Here is a 19,410-nt window from a genome sequence, read left to right on the forward strand (position 1 = left end):
GGCTTTCCTTTCCCTGGAAAGAAGTGGGTTTCTCCAGTTTAGAGTAGTGAGAGGATGGCAGTGTTCCCACATGCCTTAGTTGAACGTGGAGAGAAACAATAAAACACCGAACATCCTGAATAAAAACTCTAGCATGTCCTTACATGTTAGAGGTGATTCTAGTTCTCAGGAGGTTGCATAAGAGGAAAGAACAGAATATTTTCACAGGAGGAAAGGGAATCCATGCAACAGCCATCTTCCTGGGCTTCAAACCATAAATAAGTTTGGCTTGGGAAAGGGGAGAATGCCACCACCTGTTCTCCTGACAAGTTTCCATTTTGTCATTCAGAAGCAGTGTGGCTCATTCATTGAGTTGTCAAGCTATGCTTAGCCCAAATCATCACACTATAACTTGTTTTGATTAAGAGTTTGTGGAAAAAGCCCATGGATCATGCTAAATGTATCTGGTTTGAGCTTAGAGTGTGGTAGGAACCCAACCATTACAGCTGGTAAACAATTGTTATGGCTAACCATAGGGATACGCAGGCCATGGGCCATATGTCAGTGGTGGTATTCTACCAGTTCAGCCCGGTTCTGGTGAGCCGGTAGCAGCGATGAGCAGTGGAGACAGAACCGGTTCTCTCCGCTGCTTTGCTGTTGGGCCCACCCGCCCTCCTGGGCTCCCATACTCACCTTTATCCGCTGAATTTGAAGCGCAGCTGCTTTGCACAGCACAGAATAGTGCTGCAAGGCAGCTGCTGAAGCAACCGGGATCGTGCATCCACAGAACCGGTGGCAAAAATATTTGAATCCCACCACCCGCCATATGTGGCCCCTCCATCCCTCCACTGGGTACCCTCAGAACATATCACTGAATTTGTACAATAAACGAGTGAACTTTCACAGCAAAGTTGTCTTCATTTATTGCTTAACATGGGGAAACTGGGGACCTCTCACTTACAATTCCACATACCAAACTGGGATAAACTTCTGCCATGAAGCATCTTTGATCATGTACATGTCCACCAGGATACAAACATCTATCATGCCTTCTCCCTGGTTTCAGAGGGAAAGGAAGGCTTGTGAAGACACACAGTCATTTCCTGCAACTTCCCTGTTAAACTACTTGCCTCACAAATCAGGGCTGTAAATCATTAAAATGAAATGGTTTTATTTACAGCTCATGAACTGCTGTTGTTGTTGTTGTTTTTTACAATATTCTGGGCAAGCTTTCTATTTCAAAATCAGTTTGGTAAGGTGGTTAAGTGATTAAGGTGCTGGCCTAGAAACCAGGAGACAGGGAGTTCTAGTCTTGTCTTAGGCACAAAAGCTGGTTGGGTGACTTTGGGGCAGTCACTTTACCTCAACCCAATCCACCTTACAGGTGTGTTATTGACCAGAAAATAGAAGGAAAGCATATTTAAGTTTGTTGCCTGAGTTACTTGTAATAAAGGTGGGGATAAAAATCTAATAAATGCAAGTAGTTCTCCACTTACAACAGTTCATTTAATGACCATTGGAAGTTTCAATAGTACTGACTTATGATCATTTTCCAAACTTACAACCATTGCAACATACCCATGGTCATGTGATCAAAATTCAGATGCTTGGCTAATGATTCATATTTATGACGGTTGCAGTATTCCAGGATCATGTGATTACCTTTTATGACCTTCTGACAAGCAAAGTCAATGGGGAAGCCAGACTGACTTAACAACCGTGTTGCTAACTTAACAACTTAACAAGCGATTCACTTAACAAATGTGGCAATAAAGTTTGTAAAATGGGGCAAAACTCACTCAACAAATGTCTTCCTTAGCAACAAAAATTTTGGGCTCAACTCAGGTTGTAAGCCAAGGAATATCTGTAAAATAATTGTTAGCAGGAACTTGGGAACAAGGAGGGTATGAGGTGTCTGGTTGTCATTTTTTTTAAAAAAATCTGGTACTCTGCTGTAATGCATTCATGTTCCTCAGCTTGTGACCAGAGCATACAAACAAACATTTGATAAAGGATTTATCATGTAGAGATATTTGGAAAGGGGAATTGTAATATTATTAACTAGTGTTGATTAAAATATTAGTGAACTCTGGAGTTTTTATTTTTTTTTCTGTATAAACATGATGCAATCTATTCTCCACATAAGACCTAAAACTAGATAACGGGAAACCAATGAAACAAATGAGTAAAACACACACACACATTATACTCCTCTCAGGATTTCCTCCTGCAGGGAGTGAAAAAGCAGGACCCCCACCTACTGAAAAGATCCACTTTTGAGGGGGCACTAAATCAGAACAGAGTTGGAAGGGACCTTGGAGGTCTTCTAGTCCAGCCCCCACCCCGTCAAGCAGGAGACCCTATACCATTTCAGACAAGTGGCTGTCCAATCTTTTCTTAAAAACCTCAACAACTTCTGAAGGCAAGCTGTCCCGCTGGCCTCACTGTTCGGAAGTTTCTCCTTAGTTCCGGGTTGCTTCCCTCCTTGGTTAGTTTCCATCCATTGTTTCTTGTCCTGCCTACAAGAGAAACAAGAGATCAGCTCTTAGCGCCTCTTCTCTTCCACTTGTTTTACATTTATTTTGTAGACCGGCATTCAAAAGGAAACGAGGGGGCAAAGCCAGGGAAGGAGATGGCAGAAAACTTGGACAAAGTTTAGGGAAGCCTCGGGGTCCAGCAAGCCAGCTTTCCTGCGTCCCCTTCCCCCTCGGTGGTTGCCAGGTTCTCTCCCCTCACGTGCACCCACCCCGCTTTAAAAAACAAAAAAACAAAAACCAGACAAAACTTTGAAAGCGCAGCCAGTGGCGAAAGGAAACAGGTGTTAACCCTTCCGCGGCTACGCCCGAGTTAGGAGCTGCTTGGTGAAATCGGAGCGGCCAGATTACCTCGTCTCCAGACCGGGCAAGGAGAAAACTAAACCCGAGTGAAAATCGCCTCGGCCGCGCGCGAGAAATGGGAATATAGGGAGGGGGAGGAGGAGGGGAAGGGAAGGGGGAGAACTCAGACGACGCTGGGAAGGAAAACGCTTCCAATGAGCCCGGGAGGCAGCCCCGCTTTTGTTAGGCAAGGGGGGCGACGGGTGGGCCTGGCTCGAGGTGAAGGGTGAGAGCCATGCATCCTCCCTCTCCAACGAGAACGGCGTCCCGGGCGAGCGAGGTAAGAGCGGAGCGAGGGATCGCGCCGGCTTTTTGCAGGAATCCGGGCAGGATTTTTTAAAAAAAATTATTATTTTTTAACAAGCGGGAGTGAAGCGCTTCGTTGCGTTCCGCCTTCCGGGGACGCTTTGCAAGTCGCCAAGTGGGAAAGGCGACCCGCAGCAAGGAGTCCGGGTGGCGAGAGTTTTGAACACCTCCTTGTGCTGCTGGATGCAAAAACTCCGAATCCCTGGGAAAGAGTACCTCGCAGGATCCAACCGTGGAGATTGAAGTCGTGGTTTTACCCGGTACGTGTCCCTTGAGCTGGAATTCCGGCTTTGTTTGGTTAGACTTGACTTCCATAGGGGCGCAGCCTTCACTGCCCGCGTTGACACTTGCCCATTTCCCCCGCCCCCACACACTCATTTTTTTTTTTCCCCTGGGAACTTCCACCGGATATTTTATCAGGAATCGGGACGAAGCGGCGGAAAAGTTTATATTCGTACTAAACCTGTCCCAGCAAACTTCCTTGGAGGAGTCTGCGCGCGCGCGCACTGCGAACCGGGCGAAATTCCCTCACAACTGTTTTTTTTTTTGCTCCTAACCACTGAACCGCGGGGAAACGGAGGAGCCTTGCGCTTGAACTACCAGCTAACTTTATGGGGGGCGTCTGATTTGGGAAAGTTTTTTTTTTTTTTTGCCTCGTATGCCGGGCTCTTATCTAGTGTTGTTGCAGAGGGCAGCAGAGAATGAACGCGCTTAGTAAAACATGCAGCCCTGGAAGTTTAACTTGGTGGAATCTCCTGGGAATGTTGCTGCCTGGATTCGTGCGCGTAGCGGTGGAATAATACAGCTAAAAAGGTGAAAAAACAATGTTGAAGCTAACAGGAATGGAAGGTTTGTGTGTGTGTGGGGGGGGGGGGCAGCAAAATAACTCCAACATGCATTTTTGCCCCTATTGTCTGATGGTGGTGCAGATACTACCAGCCTAGAATACGAGCCATTGGGTAAAATCTGTGGGATAGACATGTTCTGGTCTTCGACCAGAATGAATGTGCCTTGCAGAGATGTTTCCTTTTGGTGAAAGTTGCATGTGAATATTTGATGTTACTAGAAAACCCTCTTGATTTGCATGCTGTGCACACTACCTGCGGATGGAGGAGAAGAGGCAAACTCAGAAGCCTTCAAATTGCCTCTTCTTCCAGAGGAACTGAAAACAGGCAGTTTTGGAAGAGGTGTTGAAGGAACGTGACTTAAAAGCAGGGTGTTTTGGAGGATCCATAGATCAAGACTTAATTTCTGCGTTAGAGATTACAGCTTTGCCAGGTTTGGGCTGGAAATCAGTCGTTTTTCTCCCCCCCTCCCCTTTTGATTCTGGCTGTTGCTATTCACCTCTGTACCACAAAAGTTTCAGTTTTTTACACTGGAGGACTAATCTGTTTTAACAGAACTGGGTTGCAGAAAGCTGGGTTTCAGTCAGCTTGATGACCTGATCATTCTTAAGAGGTCTTTCAGCCTATAGTTAATTAAATTCCCCTCAAAAGTCTTGTGCAGAGGTTTAAGGAGGGACATTGAGGTATGTCTGCCTTCAGCTGAAGTTCAAAACAAAGTGCTTTGGGGGCATAGTTACTATCCACACAGGACCTTCTCTGCTGCCTTAAAATATATATCTTAAAAAAGTAAACCAGCACATAGTTTAACAAAACGGTTGATGCTTTGGAAGAAACGGTGGTGGGTTGACATGATTCCGATCTGCTCCTTTTCCTATTAGCCACATTTTTGAATGTTTTCTGGGCTTATATGGGTACCCATGTCTCTTGCTTCCCAGAGAGGAGGTTGGGAAGGGAATGGTTGGGCAGAGAGGAAACTTCTGCGGCTGGTTCACAGCCCTATTCAGAACAGATGTTCTACATCTGGGGGCAAAAAGTGAACAAATTTAAATGGTGAAATGTTTGTGACCTGCCAAACACAGAAATGACATGTATCTGCCCTGTTCTGTGGAATAGCTGGGTTACCTTACACAGAACATGATACATGCGTGCCATTTCTGTGCTAGGTAACCCAGCTATTTAAGCAGGTAGGTACGGTTTACATATGGCATAAAGACTGGCATGGTGTGTGTTAAAGTCAAAGATTTATATGTGAATTGAACGTCCATCAGGAAGTCCAGCATGTTTCTTTGAAGAGTCTGTTTTTTTTTTCAATTTATCCTGGCTCATAGTGAGGAAAGAATAAGCTGTAAGATCTTCCAACAAATGGTAACTTTCATTCTCTTCTAACCTAAAACATCTGCACCCAGTGAAAGTTTTAACTTTGCTTTCTGTGTTGGACTGATCTGTTATTTTAAATACTTATTGTAAACAACATGAATGTTTACACATATATTTCCATGCACTTTCTTTCATCTAGTAATGCCATGTGCAAACTAATTAAGTGGTTGAAAATGAGCTTCCAAACTACATACTAGGCTATAGCCCAAAATCAGCCTTTTTTCTCTCTCTCTGCTCCCAATTATAAAAGTTCAAGTGCTTTTCTTTTTGTCCTCAAGGTTTTTGCTGAGTTTATTCCAAAGCTTTGAAATTTGTGATGGGGGGAAATGGGTGAAAAATAGTCTCTCCATTTTAATGGTCATCTTTATTTTTAACTGATACAGTTAGTCCATTGTTCAAAGATGACCTTTTTCTAAGCCTCTCCTATAAAAGTGAGTCTTTTTGAAGCTTAACTTGCTTCTTTTGTTTACGTGGAACCAACTAAAACAATGTTCTTTCCATTATTTCAGTCACCTGAGGAAAGATGTTTCTTAAAATTGTTTAGGCTGCCTCAGGGACAGGTATCCTAAGGTCTTGAAATTGATGTGCGTTGCACCTGAAGAATGAGAAAGAATTTCCTACTTGGCTATGAACAGTGATGTTGGGGTTAGTTTCCCTGGTGTATGCATGGAGAGGAGGAATAAGTTGCATTGTGACTTGTAAACTGAAGTTGACGTGGAATTAGGTGGGAACTTCTTGCCTCAGAAATTCTGAGTGATTCCTATTTCCTTTCATTGTTTTTAAGCTCTGCCTTTCAAAGCTGGGATTTAATTTCATGCGTTTGAATTGCAGTTGGCACTCGGGTTTTTCTGTTCAGCGAGATCAGTGGGCATGAAAAAGATTTCATTTGTCTGGTCCTGGGTGACTTTTTTTAAAAAAAAATGTTATGGTTGCAGACTGCATAATTTGGCTGAGAAGGGAATGTCTGTCTTGAGATGAGTTTGAGTTTGATGACTACAGGAGCATATCCATATGCTTTGCTTGGCAGAAGTACAGAAACGGTTTGCTGTTTCCTACTTGTGGTTTTGGATTGTTTGTTTTCTTTGACTTCCCAGTTAAGTCTGCACTCCAAGGGTTTCCTGATGGTATCCTATCTAATTATTATCCAGGTCCAGCTAGCTTTGCTTTCTCAAAATCAGCCAAGCATAGCTAGGTGCTGCCACCTGCTGTGATATAATTTAGTCACCATTGTAAAAATCAGAACAATTTGCGGTGTACAGTAGAAATAAATATTGGATCCTCATGATTACAAGCATTAATGTGTGACTATATCCAGTGTCTGGGCTGTGACTGCTGCTGTTTGTACATTCTAACACTTAACCTGTGCTATACCATAGGACAGCTTTTCTTAGCCAGTGTAGTAAACTTAGGTGATAAATTTATAAAAGCTATTATTATATTTGCAGTCCATGTGAGTAGTTAGTGTAACCAGTCAGTTACACAGCAGGAGGATCAGTGCATAGCATTGAATCAAACCGGCTGTTTCTTCATAGTCTGTCCTTCTGCACAACTAAGACTGCAACACCCTTGTAACAGTTGATGTTGGGATTTCAGCTTGTTGGATTTTGAGTTATGGTGGGTTAAATCAAAGGCTCTTTAACTAATAGTCTTTTGCTTTGTCTCCCTTAATTTTTAAGGGTCCTGGTTTCTGAGGTTATCTAAGAGGAGATACTGGCCGTAGGAACTGCAGACATTGGACATAGTAGGAAGGGCAGCAAGTGACTGTCATTCTACACCACCTCTCACCAGTTGCTTGGAAACCTGCAGTCCAGGCTGGAACCATGGACTCTGCCAGGGCCCCCCACATGAAGGTCCGGAGAGACGTCGGTGACTACCTCAACTATGAAATCATCAGCAAGCATTACAACTACACAGGGAAGCTCAATGAGAATGCCGAAAGTGGGATCAAAGCAACATCGGTGGTTTTCATCATTATCTGCTGTTTCATCATCCTCGAGAACATCTTCGTTCTGCTGACTATTTGGAAAACCAAGAAATTCCACAGGCCAATGTACTACTTTATTGGTAACTTGGCACTCTCAGATCTGCTGGCAGGAGTGGCATACATCGCTAACATCCTACTGTCCGGCTCCACGACTTACAGCCTCACCCCTGCCCAGTGGTTTCTTAGAGAAGGAAGCATGTTTGTGGCTTTGTCTGCTTCGGTCTTCAGCCTGCTAGCTATTGCCATTGAGCGATATATCACCATGTTGAAAATGAAGCTCCATAATGGCAGTAATAGTTTCCGTTCCTTCCTGCTCATCAGCGCCTGTTGGGTCATCTCTGTGATATTAGGGGGTCTCCCTATTATGGGATGGAACTGCATTGGCTTCCTGGAGAACTGCTCCACAGTGTTGCCTCTTTATCATAAGCATTATATCCTTTTTTGCACCAGTATATTTACTGGCCTTTTACTGGCCGTTGTGATCCTTTACTGTAGGATCTACATCTTGGTAAGGACAAGGAGCCGTAGGCTGACTTTTCGGAAGAACGTGGCCAAAGCAACCCGGAGCTCAGAGAAGTCACTGGCTCTGCTGAAGACGGTGATTATTGTTTTAAGTGTCTTCATTGTCTGCTGGACTCCCTTGTTCATTCTTTTGTTGCTGGACGTGAGATGCAAAGTCAAGTCTTGCCCCATCCTCTTCAAGGCTGAATATTTCTTAGTACTAGCAGTTCTGAACTCAGCCACCAATCCAATCATCTACACGCTTACCAACAAGGAGATGCGGAGGGCCTTTTTCAAGATTGTACGGTGCTGTACGTGTCCCACCACAGACTCTGGGGCCAAAGTCAAGAGACCCATCATTGGAGGGATAGAATTCAGCCGAAGCAAATCTGACAATTCCTCCCATCCTCAGAAAGATGAGGGGGATCCTCCAGAAACAATTGTGTCCTCCGGTAATGTCACCTCGTCGTCTTAGGAACTTTGGCAAAATGGAGGCCTGAGCCCCTTGAAGGCTGACACGTGGGGGATAGCTCTGCTTGCTTCTCTCCAGACAGAAGGAGGAGTGAGAACGAGTTGGTCTGAAGGGGAAATGGAGTATTGGTTGGGGGTCCAGCTGTTGGCCTAAGACACATGGTGTCCTTTGAAAATATTTCCTCTCTGGGAGAATGTTGTATGTTGGTTTTCCCTGAGGCAACTTAGGGTTGTTAGGAATATTCAAGCTCTATACACCTTTGAAAAGTAGACACTTGGATAAGCAGTGTCCTTTGAATGGGAGTATGAGTGGGGAAGGAGAGAAATATCTTCAAATTGTTCCCCCCCCTCCCCAAGGTAAAACTCCTGAACCCTCGAAACAAAGTTCTTGCTATATTGGATTGACAGTCTTCTTTAATTAACTCCCTCGTCCAGGGAAGGAAATGTGCTAGTATATTCTGAGTAATAGAAAGAGAACCGGGGCTGGGATTTTATCTCAAGAGTTGTTCAGGTGCGTGTTTCCCTTTGGCACTTAAATCATCAGTGGAAAGCCAATGGGAATTAGGTGCTGGAGACTGCTGTGGGTTACTCTGAGGAAGATAGCCCCATACTCCTGGTTGTAGTTGAATCCTCAAGGAATTAGTGAGACTGTGATACGTGTGAATTAGACTGGGGCTGTTTGAACTTAATAGATGTGTCATTTGAACTTTTTTAAAAAAGCTGATAAATATGCTGCTTTCAGTAACGAGTTGCATTTTAATAACTTTTAACAGCAGCTTTATATACACAGTTTTAACCGTCAGCCATGTCCCATTTCTGCTCCTGGTAATCATAAGAATGTTAAGAACGGCCCTGCTGGAGACCTTAATTTTCTTCCAGTCAACTTTGTTGTAGGACCTCCCTTATCTTAGTGTAGGATACATATTTTTCCTTCTTCTTCCTCCTGCCCCCCATTGATCAAACAGGTGAACATGGGGTGCTTGCAAGCAGGAGATGGAGCCATACCTGTCTACTACTGTTGGTCTGCAACTAATATTTGGAGATAGGTTGTTCTATAGCTCTTCAAAATTAACAGACCAATTCTCTATGAATTTATCCTTTTCTTTTTTAAAGCCATTTGAATTAATGGCCATTGCCCTCTCTAGTGAATTCAACCAGGTTAATTATGTGCTGTGTGATGAAATATTTTGTTTTTCCTCTCCTTCCAATCAAGTTCTTAGGATGATTTTTCTGAATCCTAATGTTCTTTGAGAAGGATACATATTTTCCTGTTTATTTTCTTCACAGCATACAAAATTTCCTATTTTCTTTTGCTATGTAAATTGTTTATTTGTGATGGCACAGTGGTTAGAACACAGTATTGCAGGTTAACTCTGCCCTCTGCCAGGAGTTCGATCCTGACCAACTCAAGGTTGACTCAGCCTTTCATTCTTCTGAGGTCAGTAAAATGAGGACCCAGAGTGTTGGGGGGCAATATGCTGACATTGTAAACTGCTTAGAGAGTGCTGTAAAGCACCAGGAAGTGGTATATAAATCTAAGGGCTATTGCTAATCATTTCTCATAATCATCTTCTAAGGAAGATATTGAAACTCAGTCTCTTTTGTTGCCCTCCCCTACAATTTTTCCAGTTGCATTATGCCTTTTTCGAAATGTAGCCAGAAGTGTACACTGCATTATAAATACGAATGGACCCTTTGTGTAAGGGCTTTACAATTCGATAGTTTTATTTTAATCCCTAGCATGGACTATTTCTTTCTCATAGTGTCACACGTTTAGTTAACAACTTTATTAGTTGTCTGCTGTGACCATACATTTCTTCTGGTTAGAGGTTTACCTCAATGTGCAACATTTTATGTATTTATTTCTGAGATATAGTTTAGGCTGAAAGATGAATCACAGATATTAAGACTTCTAAGAAATGAACAAAGAAATAAGATTGGGCCATTCTGCAACTTCAGCAAATGTCCACACTTAAAATCCTTGTGTAACCATTATGTGTCCTTTCATTTTAAATGGTGTCCACTGACTGCAAATCCATGTCCATCCATGGAAAGTATTATTTGTATTAAATGAATGTATTTTATTACAGCATTAATTGCTATTTTGTGTTTGTGTATGTATGTGTATGTTTTAATTTGAGTCAATATAAAATGTAGAGATGCCAATAAGCATAGATGCTATTTGATATCTGGACTGGTTGTCTTCAATTTTATGAGAAATTCAAGCTTCATCCTAACCTGAAGGGAAGTTCCCCATATTAATTACTTGGGACATACACCTGTCTTTTCCATTTAAGATCAATCAGTTGCAAAGGAAGATACTGTGGATTTCTGTATATATAATAGTTGTGTGAAAGAAAGGATTTCTGAAGATGCTGCTTATGGTGAAATCAGTGTGTCTTTGTGTAGGTGTGAGGGATCCACCTCCTAAAATCATCAGAGTTCAGTGGAAGAGGCCATGTTTTACATCTGGGAGGATCCAAAGTTTAAATTAAAAAAAAATGAAAATGGCAGCAGTGTCTCCACTGCTGTGGTTGTTAATCCGTCGATATTGCATTATTGAGCTTTATTGTCATAAGCAAAGTAGCTGCAACCCACAGATCAATGTACAAGTATTGGCTGAATTCATAGGTGGGCGTTAGAAAAAAGGTTATTGGCCCTTTTAGCATTATTTTCAGTGCAATTTTTTTTAAAAAAATATGTAAAATGTTTCTGACTTGGTTGTACAGTATAGCTTAAGTATTAATAAACTGGGATTTTGTATAAACTGTACATTGAGCTACTCTTCCTTTGAGGTCATACGTGGCTTTGTATATGTTATATAGATTTCATGGAATAGCATCAAGTAGCTCTTTTTAAATACAGTGCTCAACAACTGAAAAAAAATATTGTTACAGAAATCTGAAGCGTGTGTGGGGGTGAGGGCCCTGAAAATATCTCTACAACTTTTTCACAGCTATGTAAAAAAACAAAATGTATCTGTTTTTCTTACATACATGCACACCATGTATGTAATACTGTCCTATTCAAATTACCTATTCTAACCCTAACCCTATTCAATTGAAGGAATGAAAGAAATAGGAAGCTAATATTTCCTACAAGGCTTTATGTTCACTCTGGTTAGAATAATTTTGGGTTTTTTTAAAGGAAAGAATACATGGTATTCTCCCCCCACTTCATATAAAAAGTATGTTTCAATATTATTATATCCACTTAACTGGAGGAAGTCTCTATTGAACATGTTAGATCTTATTTCTGATTACAAGCATATAGGATATGTATGTATGTATGTATGTATGCTAAAATCCCGAGTTTTAACACATTGAGTGAGTATTGCCTCTTGTGAGCTTTGCTAGACATTTATTCCATTACAAAACATTTCTGTGAACTTCTCATTTTATGGTGTATCAAAACAATTGAAATCCAAAGCAGATTTTCGGCGGAGGCACAGCCAGTGAGAACTTACACTTTCAAAATGTTGCAGTAAACTTGGAAGTTGTGCAGTGGCATTGAACCATAGCTCCCCTCATTTCCAACCAATGACTGCTGGAGAACACCAAGTTGGGGACGGCTGGTTCAGAGGGAACATGAGATTTAGATGGTTCTTCTGTGACTCATGCTGGTTCTTCATTCCCATATAACCCCCCCCCCCCACACCCCGATAATCCCTCAGACTGTATTGAAACTTACAGGATGCAGTTGGGTTACAAAGATAACCCTCACCTTCTTAGGTTGTGTGTCATCTCTCTGTAACATTTTCTGGTGGAAAATTCAGCTGCCTGACAAATGAAAGAAATGTTTTAGGTTGCAGCCTTTTGCTTCCTGAAGGAAATTCCAAAAATGCCCTGAAGACAAAAAACGGAAGAAGGCTGGGATTTCTCTCCATCTGTCTCCTGGTATGGAAGAAATGACTTCATTTGCAATCATTTCCTTTTCTTGGAGAGTGTTTTTGGCAAAGCTTGGAAGTGAGAGGTGACTGGTCAGAATACGCAAAATACTAAGATTAATTTCTCCAGCTTAATACCCTTTAGATGTATCGGGATTGCTGTACCATTCAGAGAAATGCTGTTCAATGTTATGTTTGGAGATTCTGGGATTTATATTAGCACATTAGGTTCCAGATTGTAGGAAGTCTGATTTTGGCTTTTATGGACTGTTTCACTGGTTATGTTATCACAGATGACCTTAATATATTTTCATGAAATATAGAAGATTGAAAATTCAGGTTGCCCCTTTGTAATCTGGATGCTAACCATTGGTCTTGACACTTTGTTTCTCTACAATGTTTTTGAAGTGCTGTTGGACTTTACAGAGTTTTTCAGGGTGAAAGCCACACTTGAAGAAAAAGAGAATTATTGAAATTTAGAATTGTTTAAAAACCATTCTTTCATGACCTCAACACCATCATTTCAATGGCTTATCCAACATTAAACAAAACAGATACCATTTTAAACTTCTAAGAAAGAGAGAGTTATAAATCTAGGCTTCAAGAAAATAAAACTGAGTTCCAATACACTTATGATTATATTTATAATTTCTAATAAATATGGAAGGGAAAAATGAGAATGAATGTAAATGTTCACAGAAATGGGCAGCTTTGTACTACTGGGCCATATTTGCACAGCATACATAATTCCATTAATGAACAAATTCATTTTTTTAGGTAAACAATATATTGAATCATAGCCAGATTGGTTGGGTTTGATGCAAATTGCAAAAATGGGGGGAAAAGGCCTACCTTGAAGGCTAAAATCAAACTGAGTATGTTTTTATGAATGTAGGTGCTAAGTCTTTAACTGACCTGGTTAAAAGCTGTGCAAATGCATCATGGATAACCTATTGTTCCTCAATTCTGCTTGGCTACTAGTTCTTAAGAATCAGCAAGTAGCTTTTTCTATTATTTGCTATCTGCTCCTTTACAAAATGAGAGGTTACACACCAGATTGCCTATATGCTGTAATACTAAGTATTGGCATATGATCTGGAGGTTGGCCAGAAAGATATAAGGACTACTGCCACATTGCTAAGAATCTTCCAACATCTCAAACTGATGCCCAACTCAGCTCAGTTCACATTTCAAATTAGTTCTCAGGACAACAGAAACAAAACAAATGGGATTACCTGTACAAAGAAAATATCTAATTGAAATAGGTTAGTATTGCTCTATTAGCTGCTGGGCCATCTGCAAATGCAGCTTGAAATGCTGTTACCAGTTGCCTTTGGAGGAATGGAAAACAAAAGAAGAGCCATGGTGTTCAAAGGAATCCTGCTGCATCCATTGTTGGAATGGAGGATAGAAATGCTGACAAATGTGCTTATTACCAGCCATATTGGCATTCGCCTGCATGAATGTCAACTTCTTCACTCACCAGTTGCATCAGTAAGGATAACGTCAATCACAATTGTTGGCTGATTCTTACTTTGATCCCTCCCTATCAAGGTTTTTTTTTCCTGACTACCTGATTTAACATTAAGATCTTGGAAAGCCTCTTCCAGATTCTTGGATAGGTAAAGTGGGCATTGATAATAGAGACTATCCCCACTTACGGATTTCTCTCACCTCTTCAGCACCACACTATGATAGTTTTAACTTCTCTGAGATCAGTTTTATTTTAATGGTAAACTGTTTGGGTTTCTTTTAAATGGGAAGCAAGACACGAATGTTTTAAATAAATAAACATTATTTTGCCCGGTTTGTTGATTTCAGAGCAGAAGTCACTAAATCTCCAAAAAGAAAATATGAGAAATGTATGTTGCTCTTAGTTTCAAGAAATATTTGAGAACATTGTGTGTAAATGGAGTTTGCTGTTTCCAACCTGCCATAACACATATACTTCTGATTCCATGATTAAAAAATAACAATCTTGCTTTACTTGATATTTCTGGAAGAATTGATCAGACAGCCCGCTTGTTATCCATTCAGTCTGGAGAATAGAGACAGTTGGGAAATCACTGAAATTTTGACTGTGATAACATGCATTCAGCATTGTATTGAATTAATGGTGGGAACTTCAGGCTTCCTATAACTCTAGAAAACCTGCACCTCAACAGTTAGTTTTTAAAGGTACAATAAATAGCTTGTCACCTTTCTAATCTGAGATAATCCTGATGTTTTAGATTACAGTTCCCAGCTATCATGAGCATGATGGTTTTGGATTAGAGTTTAACCCAGTGGTTTAGAAAGCATCAGGTAGAAGGAGGATAATATCAGTGTTTAAGTAGAAAGTGGTGTCTTGAGAAATTTAAGAATGTTATGTTAATTCTTAAGGCCAAAGATTACTTTTGGATCTGTGTTTCATCACACCTCAGTTTTCTGGTTCTTCCTTCTCCTCCTATTAGTGGAATTTCTCTTGGTTTACTCTTTACAAAGGGTGAAGAAAGAGATAGGATGTCCTATGCAGTTAATAGCACAGTTATAAATACTGGTAGTTCAGAATAAATTCCTCTACTTCCTTGTAACTATGGAATTTTTATTAGAGAATTTTGACTGAGATGATTTTATTTGGGTTGGGTTTGTTTTGTTTTTTTAGTTTCAAAACAATTTCTCCACACAGCTCTCTTAGCCGTTATCTGATGAAACACACTTGTTTTGGAATTCTGAGAAGAAACAACATAGAACTTAAGAACAGGAATCCTAACTACGACTCTACAGTATCGTATATCTGAGTGCGCTTTCCAGGAACTGAAGTAATTATATGGGAATGTGAAAGATCAGATACAGACCATGGGCCTGATTTGGCAAAGCAATACATCTACAGTACTTTCTGTTCTAGACTTTAGGCAGCCTTTAGGCAATTCTTCTGCAGTATGACAACTCTACTGTGAACAACCTCATTGAACTAGCAGTTTGATATGGCTACAAACAAACACAGGTCTTTCCTTTCCTTTCCTTTCCTTTCCTTTCCTTTCCTTTCCTTCCCTTCCCTTCCCTTCCCTTCCTTCCTTCCTTCCTTCCTTCCTTCCTTCCTTCCTTCCTTTTCCCATCAGTTTTCTTGGCAACATTTTTGGAAGTGGTTTGCTACTACTTTCTTCCTGAGCTTCATGTCCAATACAGGGCTAAAAGTCTTAAGTTTTTAAGCCTTAATGATCACATCAAACTGATTCTGAAATAAGAGTTTTAGGCTTGCATTAAAACAACAACTGTTTCCAGATCATGGAAACTAATAATTCTGTGCTTTGGTCAAAATCCCATATCAAGAGGCCAGAAAGGATTCTGACTTCATGAAGTGAGTTCAGAAGAGGAAAACAAGCAGAATCAAAGCATGAGAAGATTAGATAAGAAAAGTTAGAGAGAAATAGCTTAATTTTTGGAAAAGATGACTGAGGAAGGGATATAATAATAGTCCTCTTTAAAATAAAGGTTAGCCATGGCCTGTTCCTTAGAGTGCAAGAAATGGAATAATGGCTACAAGAAGTCAGAATTGAGTTGAATATTAGGAAAACAACAATGACACACAAGCACAACAATTCAACAATAGAATCCAATTCTTTGGGAGGGGTGAGCTCTTCTTTACTGGGTATATTTAACCAGAAGTTGACAATTGCCTGGTGAACATACTTTAATTCTTTAATTAAGCAATTGTTTGGACTCCACAGTCTATGGCTGCTTCCTAAACAGGGATTCTATCATTCAATTTCCTAGATAACTCTCTGATCTAAGGCCAGGATCAAGACTGGCATTGTCAGTGTGACATGGTCATTGCTTTATCCTGCTGTACTATATGAATCATTCAGCAGCTGGGTGTGTTATTGTAAGCCAGATTTAGCTTTTTTAATGCTGCTTCCCTGACATCATGATCTCTTTGGGGAATGAGAGGAAGGTAAACCTCAGGTTAAGCACAAACTAGCTAAGCATATGTTGGTAATAAGTTCGGAGAACTCTAAGCAGTCAGTCAAAACTTGACAATCTTTGCAGTCATCTGAATTTCCCAGATGTTTTGTGTGGATGTCCCATCATCCAAAAACAAATTATTGAATGCAGAAGTTCTCCGCTTATGGTAATAAAGATAAATAAAAGATATTAAGATAATAAGCAAAGAGCCATAAGTGGTTTGCTTATAGGTTGGCATGCCCAATTTACCTCCTCCATTTATAGTGGAGCATAGTTTCACACAACTGTAGTAGAGCACTTTACATAGATGGCTTTCTTGTTGCTGCCGTATTCTAAAGCATCTTGTTCTCTTTCTCTACCTTCTTCCTGCTTCTCCAAGAAAAAGCCAGGGGTGGGATTCTACCAGTTCAGACTGGTTGTATAGAACCGGTTGTTATGATTCTGCACAGTTCAGAGACCAGGCAAATCATGCCCCTGGCTGGCCCCTCCCCTCTCCGCCCACCCCTCCCCTCCCCACCCAGTCAGTCCTTATCGTGCATGCGCAACATCGTTCGTATGCCCGGTATCGCTGACTGGGTTCTTCCTTGCCCAGTCCCTCCTTGAGATATTTCTTTTTTTTCCCCTCCCGACCATCAGCTACTCCTATGATCAGCTGTGCTGGGATTTCCCTCCTGTCTTACTGCTTCACCCGGAGGGCCAGGAAGGCAAAACATCAAGAGGAGGGACGCAGCACCCTCCCCTGCACTCCATTTTTTGCCTTCCTGGACCCCGGGGAAACTTTCTGGGAGCAAAAACGCCCCCCCCAGGAGGCTTCCCTGAGGCCCAGAAGGCCCAAAATGGAGGGTGGAGTTGCTATGTGCCCCCCCAGGCTCCATTTTTTTCCTTCCTGAGCCCTAAGGAAGCCTTTTGGGAGCAAAAATGCCCCACAGGAGGCTTCCTGAGGCCCAGAAGGCCCAAAATGGAGGGTGGGGTTGCTATGTGCCCCCAGGCTCCATTTTTTCCTTCCTGAGCCCTAAGGAAGCCTTTTGGGAGCAAAAATGCCCCCCAGGAGGCTTCTCTGAGGCCCAGAAGGCCCAAAATGGAGGGTGGGGGTGCTATGTGCCCATTTTTTCCTTCCTGAGCCCTAGGGAAGCCTTTTGGGAGCAAAAATGCCCCCCCAGGAGGCTTCCCTGAGGCCCAGAAGGCCCAAAATGGAGGGTGGGGTTGCTATGTGCCCCCCCAGGCTCCATTTTTCCTTCCTGAGCCCTAAGGAAGCCTTTGGGAGCAAAAACCCCCCCATGAGGCTTCTCTGAAGCCCAGAAGGCCCAAAATGGAGGGTGGGGGTGCTAGGTGCCCCCCAGGCCCCATTTTTTCCTTCCTGAGCCTTAGGGAAGCCTTTTGGGAGCAAAAATGCCCTCTCCAGGAGGCTTCCCTGAGACCCAGAAAGCCCAAAACCCCGGGGGGGGGGGGGTGCTGCAAAAAAAGAGCCACACCTACCCAGTCAAATGCCATGCCCACCTAGCTGCGCCCACAGAACCGGTTGTTAAAAAAATTGAATCCCACCCCTGGAAAAAGCAGTTGCTTTTGAAATCAAGGAAGACTTATAGTTCAGCTTTCCCAATCAACTGCTACTCCTGGAATTGGGGAAATTCGCTTTCAAATTTCCCAGCCCACATTGCCCCATGGCAACTTAAGGGGATTAGATTCCAAAAAATGGCACAGATGAAAAGATCAGGAAGGAAGGAAGGGAGAAAGGGAAGGAGGAAGGGAGGAAAGAAAAAGAAACAAACAAACAAACAAATAAATAAATAAGATGTAGATCCTTTCATGGAGCATCTGCCTGTCAGTAGGTACAGTAATTGCCTATCAAAATAGACAAATCAAATACTTCATGTTTTAAAGAAAAAAGTTGTTTTGTTCAGTCGTTTTTGTCCTGTTTTGTTTTGGGGAGAAAAACGGTTGACATTTATTCAAATCTATTCTATTCAAGTATTCTTCTTTCAAGGACATGCTGACGTCCCAAAGAGCCAGTTTTTAGGGTGACCTTTTCCAATCTGAACTCATTACCAATTTTATTTCCTGGCTGATCCCTTGGTATGGCTTCCTAATTATAGGTTTCATTATTTGAGGCTCATTCAGTAGACGGCAAAAGTCTCTCCCTGCCAATCCACCCCCCATATTCCAAGTATTGTCAGCTCTATAGTAGGAGAACATTTATTTCAAACTAATGACCAACTATTTTTTCTCTCCAGTCAGCTGGATAGCTGAATGAATAAAAAGGGGAATCAAATAGGTGTTTCCCCCTACTTTTCTTTGTTCCTGTTCTAAAACCTAGGGGAGGAAAGAAGAAAAAAAAACCCACACTCTGAGTTGGCTAATTTAAAGCCACCTGTTATAGAAGAAAGATTTTGGGTTTTTGTTTGTTTTTTTTAAAAAATACTGTACTATTGAAATGAAGTAGATAAGCAGAGAACCCCATTCAGCAAACTTGAACTTGAACTGAGAACAAAATCTGAGCAGTAGTAAATGCCATTCTTTTGTGTGCTGATGATTAATGGGAATGGATGGGACAAAGAATTCAATTCAATTCAGAATAGAGCTGGAAAGGGTCTTGGAGGTTTTCTAGTTCAATAAGTAGCAGACCCTATTCCCATGATGGCGAACCTATGGAACGCATATCAGAGGTGGCATGCAGAACCCTCCCTGTGGGCACGCGAGCCATCGTCCTAGCACAGCTCCGCCACGCATCATGTATGGGCCCCTCCAACTCTATAGTATGCCTTTATGCCTTTATGCTGGCTTTCATGGCCAAGCTGTGACTTAAACTCATCGTCTCCTGCTTTCTGTCCTAGTGCCTCAACCACTAGACCAAACTGGCTCTCTTTAGTTAGTACTGGAGTTTCTCTGTTAGTACTTCAGTTCTCTGCCCTAATGACTGGGTGGTCATGGCTGGGTGGTCATGTAACTGGATGGGCATGGCCAACTCACCCTTAGGAAATTTCTCCTTAGTCCAACTCACAATAAAATAGCACTGTTCCAATTAAGTAATGGTTCAGGCAAACCTGTGAGAACCAGCTGAATCCCACCACTGTCTTATGTCTTATGCCTTATGGCCAATACCATTTCAGACAAGTGGTGGTCCAGTCTCTTCTTAAAAACCTCCAGTGATGAAGCACCCACAACTTCTGAAGATCTGAATGAAGGTTTGACTCTGGCATCCATCTTTCAGGTGCACTGAAAAACATCCTGAAGCTGAGTATT

At 41.8% G+C, this 19,410-nt stretch overlaps 1 protein-coding gene across 3 annotated transcripts; it reads left to right on the forward strand.

The window, feature by feature from the left end:
• The first annotated feature begins 2,942 nt into the window (after positions 1 to 2,942).
• Positions 2,943 to 11,111, forward strand: S1PR1 (sphingosine-1-phosphate receptor 1). Of its 3 annotated transcripts, XM_087960737.1 has the most exons (3): positions 3,295 to 3,421; positions 3,850 to 3,974; positions 7,060 to 11,111. In XM_087960737.1, exon 3 carries the CDS (start codon positions 7,204 to 7,206, stop codon positions 8,341 to 8,343), a length of 1,140 nt encoding a protein of 379 aa, XP_087816863.1. In that variant the 5' UTR covers positions 3,295 to 3,421; positions 3,850 to 3,974; positions 7,060 to 7,203; the 3' UTR covers positions 8,344 to 11,111. The 3 variants fall into 3 exon arrangements, with proteins under 3 accessions (XP_026527558.1, XP_026527560.1, XP_087816863.1); XM_026671773.2 differs by lacking the exons at positions 3,295 to 3,421; positions 3,850 to 3,974 and adding an exon at positions 2,943 to 3,135; XM_026671775.2 differs by lacking the exon at positions 3,850 to 3,974 and having other exon boundaries at positions 3,283 to 3,421.
• Positions 11,112 to 19,410: the final 8,299 nt, after the last annotated feature.

The sequence above is a fragment of the Notechis scutatus genome, chromosome 3 (assembly GCF_049901735.1).
Source record: "Notechis scutatus isolate UNSWTSFEM ecotype Mainland chromosome 3, rNotScu1.2, whole genome shotgun sequence".
NCBI lineage: Eukaryota > Metazoa > Chordata > Lepidosauria > Squamata > Elapidae > Notechis > Notechis scutatus.

Coding starts and splice junctions, on each gene's coding strand:
- S1PR1 (XM_026671773.2), top strand. CDS start 7,204: ATGGACTCTGCCAGGGCCCCCCACATGAAGGTCCGGAGAGACGTCGGT.